This window comes from Balaenoptera physalus, assembly GCF_965194825.1.
Source record: "Balaenoptera physalus genome assembly, chromosome: 13".
NCBI classification, from domain to species: Eukaryota; Metazoa; Chordata; class Mammalia; order Artiodactyla; family Balaenopteridae; genus Balaenoptera; species Balaenoptera physalus.
This window is the reverse complement of record NC_138892.1, coordinates 82,222,705-82,232,835: the sequence shown is the minus strand read 5'-3', so window position 1 is coordinate 82,232,835 and position 10,131 is coordinate 82,222,705. Positions and strand designations below refer to the sequence as shown.

The following is a 10,131-nucleotide window of genomic DNA, read 5'->3' as shown; positions in this document are numbered from 1 at the left end:
TATCAACCCCACAGTTTTATTTGTAAAGAATGAAGCATGAAAAGTCATATTTAAATGTACTCCAAAACCTGAAAAACCCACATCAGTTTCTCTGATACATATGTTAAAGTGCTTGATATCACAATACTCTTTAAATTTTAAGTATGCTCAGATGAGAAAAAAAATCCAGTTCTGATGCATTTTGTTAACAATACAAAGAAAACAATATAATTTAAATGCAGAAATGCTCATTTAAAAAAAAGATACACAGGGTACATTTATACATGGTTCAAGTGTAACATAGAGAATTCTTTTTATAAGTTTAACACCCTCATTTGATTGACAACAGGAACTCTTACCACACCTCTCTACTTTTAACAAGATCTGTCTAGTGTTTGGAATAAAGGCTGGGCCACATGTAAATACATTTAGGTAATTGGGTCAAGCGTGATTCCCTCCCACATAACCCAAGGATACCCTGGATTCCTTCAAATGAGGAGAGTGTTTTTGACGATTTTTTTTCACTCTGGTATTAATTGCTCAATGTGATAACTTTCTGGAGCCAATCTTTATTTTGTCCTTGAGAGGACAATCAGGTCTAGTAAGATCTGAAAGGATGAGGTTCTCCTTGGATTACTCTGATCTCACTCCATCGGTACCCTCTTCAAAAAGCTTGGAAATCAGTTTGATTCAAGAGATTTATAAATGTATTTTAATAGGAATAAGAGACCTAGTAGCTTATTATTTGTTTCTGTCTCCTTTTACACTAAAAGGTAATGTAACAAATACTTACATAAGAAACACGGACTTCAAATGACATGGATGACTTGGAAATAGGATTGATTCACTTTACAAAAGTAGAGAAGATCTCAAGACTCCATTCTCAATCAGTGAAGGTGTGTTAATACTGAAATGTAAATAGCTACGGTTCAGATTGTCCTTTCGAATGGTGAAAAAGATAGACTAGTTTCTGTAAACCTCACAGAGAAAATACTCACAGTTCTCAAAATGAAAATCTACTGAAAAAATCATAATTCTTAGCAGAAAGAAGCTATTTCATCATTAAGAGTTACACTTCCAATGCTGTCAAATAAATATTTCCCTGGGGAATCTGAGGTCCTTGTCTGTTGCCTCATGTTTCAAAATATCTCAGAGGTGTCAACATTTACTACACATGGACTGTTATGTATAGCCTCTATCCCTCTTTTACTTACATTTACATATTACAGTGCTTTATTGCCAAAAAAAGGAAATATGAGCAATTCAGTATTTCCCCTGTATCATTCATATAGTGTGACAGAAGTTCATTAAAATGATTTCTTAAAAAGCCATGTTAAAGTAAATACCACAGTGTTACAAAAGGTACAAAATGTGTGAAATATTTAAAATAAATTTTAGAGGGAAATTATAAACTTTTGCAAGCTTTAGGTTCTTCTATCAAATTCTTGCCCCCAGTGGGAAAAAGGATGGAGAAGGTTGGGAAGCCTTCCTTTTGTTCTCAGTAGCCCATTTTTCTCCACTGAGAACCCTACTTTATACTACTCCACACTGAGCCTCAGTCATTTTTAAGGCGCTGGTGAGCCCCCAGACAGGGCACAGCTTCAGGGTCTCACACATAATACCAATGTCAGTGTAATGCCACTATGTCACCAAGGTTGATATTAGGAGTTTCAGGACATTTGAAAAACACTTGGAAGATAAATGTTTCAAGAGATAATATTTTTGGCAATTTAATTTTAAAACAATTTCTTCTTAAGCTATTATTATATGAAAATACTAATTATGATTCCAGGCATTACTTTTAATTTATTTTGAGGAAAAAAAAGTCAATTACAAAATTGATTTTTATGTACTTTAACTTTGAAGTGTGATGATAAAGCAATATACTAATTTAAAGTATTAACAGGAAAAAAAATAAAGTGTTAACAGAGCAGAAAGTATACTTCTGAATGACTTTCAAAAGTCAGCTTAGAAGGCTATGTACATTTATTCTAAGGATTCTGCTACTGTCCTGCTCAAAATATTTTGATATTGGCTCAAAGACAGTTATAAGCCATGTAAGAACTAAGTCTTATTTCTTTAGAATTGTGTTACTGGAAAGTTACTCTTATGTGACTCCAAACTTTGCTTAAGTATCCTTTTCATTCACCAACTTGTAACCTAAGGACTTTTTGTTGTTTCCAAATATTAAATTTCTTTTGAAAGGCCACCATTTCCCATCACTGGCAGTATTCAAAAGAATGGGCTGTAGGTCATTCAGGCAGCTCATAAGAAGGTCCCCAGCTGTCTGGAGCACTGGCTTTATCACTGGCATACATATATGGACTCCCAAGGTGACCACTCTAAAGGGCCTAGCATTCTAGAGGATGTGTCAGTTCTGGTGTGATTCCTTCTTTTGAAATTGGTCGTTTCGCTACTGTAGTCGGACAACAGAAAGTGGGATGAAACTTTAGGTATAACTCTTTGGGGAGGTATTACTTTTTAAAGTAATGGTTTTATTCACAGGTCCGAAATCCAATTTTGCTCCTAGTTTTTTTTTTTTTTTGGCTGCGCCGTGAGGCTTGTGGGATCTTAGTTCCCTGACCAGGGATCAAACCCGGGCCCTTGGCAGTGAGAGCACGGAGGCCTAACCACTGGACCGCCAGAGAATTCCTGCTCCTACTTTTTATAATAGGTGTAATTCTCTATAACTTAAGGACAACTTGTTAAAATGAATATTAATCCCTGTGCTACCTATATAGGTGGATGAATAAACAACCAAGGGTAGAAAGGCTATTAATATGAATGCCTTGAAGGCCAGTCTCATGCAGCCTGGTGTAATAAAAAACATGAATTCTAGACTCTGTGTTGTCACTGCCCAGGTGTGCGGGTAAGTATTTAATCTCTCTGACCCTTAAGTGTTCCCATCTGTAAAATGAGAAGGCTAGACTAGATGACTCAATTCTAGCCTGCTAACCTAAGCCATCTCTCTGTTTGCCCAGAATGTGTCACAAGCATGGCCTTTGGAAAAGGTAACAAGAACAAAATCCGGGATTGGATCACGCTATGGTTTCTCATCATTGAAACAGTAAGTGCCTAGTGTGAAACTGGTGCTGGATGGCTCCCATAACAGACTTTCCATGTCCCTGGAACAGCCATATCACTGTGGACAAACTTTAGCTGTAGGCAAACAAATTTCTGGTCCACCCAGGTCACCCAGAACCATCTTCTTAAACCCTTTCCACGGGTTTCTAAATGCTGCCTTCAACTCTCCCTACCCTCCTCAAGTACTCAGTCTCGTATTAAAAGCGCGTGTGCCTTGGCTGAATACAGTGTTTGATAAAGGGAGTGAGGCACTTGTTTCATTAGTTTCTTCTTCCAGGAAAAAAGGTAAACAACGCTATTGGCTACAGCCTGGACCCTCAGATTACACAAGGGTCCTGAGAGGCCATGGCTTTGCTTCTCAGCCACAACTGGGAATAAAATCTGGAGCTCTGCTGAGGCAATTTCCCTGCTAACAACATGCAAATGCCTAATTAGACTTACAGGACTGACCGTAAGATGAAGACTTAAGGTAACGAGCTAATACCAAATTTATTTAACTTCCTTAAAAAATACCAAACTGGAAAGTTACTCACAATGTTTGGTCTTCTAAAACTGTTGCCTCTTGTTTTGCTTCCATTTTGTCAGTACTGGCCTGTACCTTCTCTGGGCCAGTTGTTTTACATTTTCACCCCTGCTTAACAAAAGAACATAAAGCTTGCCCTGAAACACCCAGAAAGGGTTCATTCTTTCTCTCTTCTTCTGTTATTTGCATTATCATGGTCAACAAATACTTTCACAAAAACATTCCAAGCCACACAGAGCCCTCCTCCTTCTTAAACATTCTTTCCATTTCCTGAGGGGGGATGGGCACCGGGCGAGGGGAGGCGGGTGATTGGAACCAAACAAAGACAGTGTTTGTGGTTATCCTTAAGAGGTAAGGGACCACTGCAGGGTTGAGATGGCCAAATTAAAAGTACAGAATCAAACTGCTGTTTGCAGTTCTTAAGACCATGAGGCCAACACTCTGAAATTCACATCTCCCCAAAGTACCTCAAATAACAAGAATAAAAATGCCAAGAATGAAGTTAGTCTAGGCTAATCTTTCCAAAGTGTAAAGAAGTTATAATCCCACAAGTTAACACACTTCTCAGGGCTTTGTGTGTTCTCTTTCCAGTTTAGCCAAGCTCCTGGGGTACAGTATTTAAAATATTTGAATCATATCTTGTGCTGACGGAAAAATTTTTCCAAAAGACTGGAAAAGTGGCTCAATTCAAACGTATGAAACCATGTGAAACTTAAAAGCTATAAGTGAGGGCTACTATCCCCTACAGTAGGTAAAGCTGTTTACATTCACAATACAAAGGATCAGACACCAGGATGGCTGGTTACGACATAACAATGCATTCTGAGTTCCTTTGTGATACCTGGAGGAAAAAAAAAGCCCCACTGGGTTGCACTGTATTTACATGTTTACTGGCTTCTTCCTGACTAGCACCACTCTTTCTCCTCTCCCCTCCAACTCCCAATACTTTTAAGCTACTTATTTTAAGTCACAGGAATATTCAATCTAAGAAAAGTTATCTTATTAGAGTAATATAATTTCTCAAAGAAGAGAGCATATTTACACACATCTAACACATGAAAATACTCTATTTTATACTAAATTCCAGGTTCAAATGAACTACAATACAGCATTTTACCTTGTCTGTAGTGTCAGGATTGTTCAAATTGGGGGATACGGTGTGTTGCCCCCTGCAGTGACTCACTACCTTGTCAGACAAGTCCAAATCGGTCCCCATCGTTGGGGAAGGTTCAGGAACAAGGGGTCTGGACTGAGAGTTTCTAGCTAATTGGGTTACACATCCACTCCTTTGATGAGTGAGCCTTCTAAGACTATGGTGAAGTCCTGGATGGTCTGCAGAATGCGGATGAGGGAGTTGACGGTCATGCGATCTCGCAGGAGGGCGCTCTCCTCATACATTCGGGTGATGGCAGGACACTCGGCTAACAGTGGAATCCACTGTGGGAGCAGGCGATCCCTACAGACCCAAACAGAAACAAGTCCTGAGCACTGCTGCCCTCGCTGCAGAACAAGGCACACACTGGAGCTTTTGACGGGAAGGTGTGGGTGTGGGACTGGATGGGGAAAAAATCTAGCCAAGCTCTGAGGTCACCAAAGACAAAACCAAAGTCAAGTAGCTGGATAATTACTGGTTAAAAAGATAAGGTAAGGAGACAGTGTAAGCTAATGAGGAAACCCATCAGATTCTAAAAGTGGGTCTGCACAAGTTGGCCATAAGGACTTAGATGTATTAAAGAAATTCTCTATTCTGATTCTACCACTTAAAAAAAAAAGGCAGAATGCCATTTTGTATTCTTTTTTACAGGGATGTTAATCAGACATCTGTGGCAAAGCATGCCGAAGTATACTGACCTTTTGGGAAGAAAGTCTCCATTTAATCGTAGGGACTAGCAATTTTTTTTTAATTTACACAACGTTACAAGGTAAGGAACAAAATCAAAGCAGAAAAACATTAAGTAGATTTTATAAACCAAAAGAGGGGTTGCGCTGGTCTAATAAATCAGAACAGTAAAGCGATAAAAGGAGATAAGGATCATACTCAAAAGGAACGTAAAAAAACACAGCTGAAACTGGGCAGCTTTTATTAAGAAGAAATACAGAACTTAACTCAGTAAACCAGTTGTTTCAGGAGGACAGGATCTCAATCTTCAGTGTTTCCTGATTAAACTGACATTAGCTATCTGTCACTAAGTAGCTAAGACATCCTCAATGAGCACCTCTCACTACGCTTTCACGACAAGGCAGCTAGGCCATCCTGCACCTCTTGCTGGGGCTTCTAGGGGTTTAGAAGAAAACAAACATTGCACAGATAAAAAAATCTTCTAAAGATCTATGGGGTTCATTTCTTACAATTCTGAGAGCCGTTTTAAAATTAATGGCGTGTACAGCTCCTATGTGTCATTTTAAAAAAAGAAAGGGGTAGGAAATTGTCTTAAAGAGAAGACTTTCCATAGTAAGAATTACTCAGATAGTAAGAATTCCACAATGTATTAAAATTAAAGCAACATGGTAGCATGTACACACTATACAAGCTCTATAGAGGAAATATATATGTGTGAATGTGCTGGTGTGTCTAATTATCTACCCATCTACCTATTACTTATCCACCCACCTCTGGTGCAGTACTGTGTAACGGTTCAGAGCTTTGGGCTCTGGAGTGCGACTGGGTGTAAATCTTGGCTCTGCCTCTTTCTAGCTGTGTGATCTTGGGAAAGTTTGTTAACTTATCCGTGCCTCTTCTACTTTTTATTTTCTCATCTATACAGTGGGGATATCGCTTGCTACTTCATGCAATGGTGGTGGTGAAGTGATAGGAGGGTTAAATGAGATAATGTATGTGAAGTACTTAGCATACTGCCCAACACATAGAAAGCACCCAATAAACAGGAGTCTCATAAAATTTGGTACGAAAGAAACCCAAGGGAGAGCTTTGGAAGGGGCATGATCTGGTATAATCTTTTCTAAATTCTTGCTCAACATATGACAAAGATAGGGAAAGTCAAGAACTGGCTTAATACCGTGTTCCAAGGCAAACTAAAATCTGGAATTTGCCGTCCTTCCCAATGTTCCTGGGTGCAGTATTAATAGCATTTACATAGTGGCAGAAGGTTTTGCAGGATGATTTCTGAATGAGGACATCATCTTCATTGTCTAGAATCTGGTCAGTTGTTTCAAAATAAGCAACTGCTCTCTCTGGAGAAGGAAGTCAGAGTCATATCACAATACACATAATACTTCAAATAAAAAAAGATGAATCACTTGGTTTATTCCGGAAATATTAACGACACTGCATTATAGCCAGTCCTAAAACCAAAACCATTACTTTATCACTGGTTTCACAATAAATTCTAGAGGCCCATGTTTCATGGTAGAACAATATGCTCCCAGGAGTTTATTTTCTAATCTAGACTGCATTCCAGACGGTTGGAAAGTTTACTCTCTTTAGAATACCTTCAAGAAATGGCAATTGACAGCAAAGAAAAAAAAAACCCATGAACTTGTCTGTTAAGACTGGAGCCTTCTAAGAGTAAGTAGCAAAGACATGGTAGCCATTGAGGTGGCGCCCTTTGTTCTAGTTACAGAATGGCTGGCTAACACTGTGCAACAAAATTCTTGAAATGGAACTGCTTCAGTAAATCTGAGGAAGAGGGACTTCCCTGGTGGTGCAGTGGTTAAGAATCCGCCTGCCAATGCAAGGGACATGGGTTCAAGCCCTGGTCCGGGAAGATCCCATATGCCATGGAGCAACTAAGCCCGTGCACCACAACTACTGAGTCTGCGCTCTAGAGCCTGCGAGCCACAACTACTGAGCCCACATGCTACAACTACTGAAGCCCGTGCGCCTACAGCCCGTGCTCCGCGACAAAGAGAAGCCACCGCAATGAGAAGCCCGCGTACCGCAATGAAGAGTAGCCCCCGTGCGCCGCAACTAGAGAAAGCCTGCGTGCAGCAACGAAGACCCCACGCAGCCAAAAATAAATAAATAAATTTATTTTAAAAAAAAATCTGAGGAAGAGTTATGTATATACATATCAGAAGCAGGAGCAGTAAGAGTCTATGCATTCCAAAAGAAAAAACAACAACCCACTCTAGGGGGCCTAGCTCTGTCAACTTTTCTTTCTTTGTCTAAAAGTTATTGGATAAAATCAACTACTTCATCCAGGCCTTATTTACAAACATGAAATGATTACTCTCCCTGTTAAAGAAACTGGGAATTGTAGAAGAAGCTGCATAGCAAGATAAAGAATACAAAGTTTAGCGAGCTAGAGCAGTGCATTCCAGTAGGACTTTCCATGATGATGAAAATATTCTACATCTGCAAGGTCCAGTTCTACAGCCACTAGTAGGGCTGGTGTGACTGAGGGAGTGAATTTTAAATTTAATTTAAATTAAGCCAATTTAAATAGCCACATGTGACTACTGGTTACCATACTGGACAGCACAGAACTAGAGTGATCCTTTTAAAACATAGATTATATCATGTCACTCCTTAGCTCCAGGCCTTCCAAGGACTTCCCATCCCATTCAGTACAAAGAACAAAGTGCTTCCAGAGGCCTAGAAGGCCCTCCACAAGCGGCTCTGGCAGTAAACACCGTCTCCTCCGAATCCCAGCCCCTCTCCCTCACTCCGCTCCAGTCACACCGACATCCCTGCTGCCCCATGCAAGGCCAAGCACAGCCCCACCCTGCTCTGCAGGGCGCTTCTCTCAGCCTCCAGCGCCCTCTTCCCCGTATTCACAAGGCTCACTTCCTTAAAGTCTTTGCTTAATGTTACCTTGTCAACAAAGTCTACAAGCACCCCAATTAAAAGAGTGCTCCCACTCCACTTCCTTTCACCTTGCTCCATTTTTCCGGATCAACAATGACCTTCTAATATATCAGATGAATTGCATATCTGTTATGTTTTTGTGTATTGTTTGCCCCTACCAGATTATAAATTTGTCAACCATAGGAATTTCTGTGTTTTGTTTACTTTTATCTTTATGTATATCTTGAACATATGTATATCTTGAGAATACTGTTTAGAATATTGTGGACATTTATATATATTTGTTGATTGAATGAAAAGCACAGATACTGCTTATTTGATATTTACTTTTAAAAACATACACCCTTATCAATAACTCTTATTCACTCAAATTCCTGAGTCTGAGTTTTCTAAGAAACATTTTGATGACCTTATAACAACATACACCAGCTTTAATTTACCTATGAAGTCCCAGATGAAGACGTTCTTGTGAAAGATGCGAGCAGATTTGAAGCCATGGTGGAAAACTTGCTCAAGTGCTGCAACTAAGCCACTCTCTCCACACAGCAACACAGTGAGGCTTCCTCTCTGTGGAGCGCAACACACAGTGCCGGAGAATAAGCTCTTGCTCGATGTTTAAGAAAAATACTAGAGGAACAAGTGCTGAGAGTAGCTATGAAGCATCTTTTGCAGCTATTAGAAAGCTTACAAATGAAAATTAAAGCACCTTTTATTGTCTTATGTATCATGTATAAAGCAGCTTTAAAAATCCTACCATATTAAGTTTTATAGCCCATCATACCTCTTTTTCAGGTTTGTGAAAATGTTTCACAATATTGTTCACAGCTTCTCCAATTCCTTCTTGGATCTGTCCAGCATTGGGTTCTAAAAAATAATCAATAATGGCTGAATTCTCATGCAAGGGAAATAAACCAAAGTACTACAGGACATCAGCTGTGCCTGCCTGTGGTGGAAACACTTCACCAGAGCAGGCTGGCTTGTCAGGGTTCCATGAAACTTGCCTTGGCCAGTTTGGCCAAGGGAGAGGCATATTGGCACAATGGAGAAGAAACCAAGAGACCCCCAAGACTCAAATCCCAGCCTTACCACTTGCAATCCATAACCTTGGTCAAATTCTCTAACTTCCTCTGAGTTTGAGTTTCTTCAATCTAAAACAGGGAAAATACACACCTCTTGGGTCACAGGGAAAAGTGAATGAGATATTAGGTGTAAATCATCCGGCATGGTGCCTGTCACAAGGTGCTAGCTAGTCCTCAGATCTAAGGAGAGAGGTGGGAAAGACCCACAGCATCATTCCTCAGGTACCCCTTATCCCACCTATCTCCGAGTCCTTAGTAGGCACAGACCAAGGCTTCTGGAGCTCTGAATGTCTAACTTGGATCTTGTGCTTTGCTGTTGTCTTAAAAGTAAAGGGTATATGTTTAAAGATGCCAGGTACATGGGGACACCCTGCCTGAAGCCCAGAACTGTTTCTTTCTGGCTAGTTAGGCCATCTGGGCACTGCTTCATTCTCTCAGCCAGTACTTGCTTACCTAGGCCCCCTTCCTGAGGGAGCGCTTGGTGGGTTGCTTGAATGGAATCTAAAGCACCTTTGCCTCCCAAACCCCAAGAATGATTAAAAAAAAAAAAAGGAGAAAAAGACGGAAAAGAAAAAAAGGTGGTAAACAAGTTTCATCCATGGATAGAAGTAAGTAACAAGAGAAAAATTAAATAATTGGTCTTTTCTTGTAGTGATTAACTCTTAAATCAAACTCACATATCACACTATAAATGACAT

At 39.9% G+C, this 10,131-nt stretch overlaps 1 protein-coding gene across 10 annotated transcripts in view; it reads right to left on the bottom strand.

Annotated features, from left to right (window-relative positions):
- DENND5B (DENN domain containing 5B) overlaps nucleotides 1-10,131 on the bottom strand; it is a 228,545-nt gene continuing 218,414 nt past the window's right edge. For all 10 annotated transcript variants that reach the window (XM_082419604.1, XM_082419613.1, XM_082419605.1 and 7 more), the window contains 4 exons: nucleotides 9,136-9,218; nucleotides 8,795-8,921; nucleotides 6,604-6,778; nucleotides 1-5,042 (listed from right to left, as the gene is read on the bottom strand). In XM_082419604.1, coding sequence (XP_082275730.1) covers nucleotides 4,859-5,042; nucleotides 6,604-6,778; nucleotides 8,795-8,921; nucleotides 9,136-9,218 — 569 coding nt within the window. In that variant the 3' untranslated portion in view covers nucleotides 1-4,858. The remainder of the gene's footprint in view (nucleotides 5,043-6,603; nucleotides 6,779-8,794; nucleotides 8,922-9,135; nucleotides 9,219-10,131) is intronic.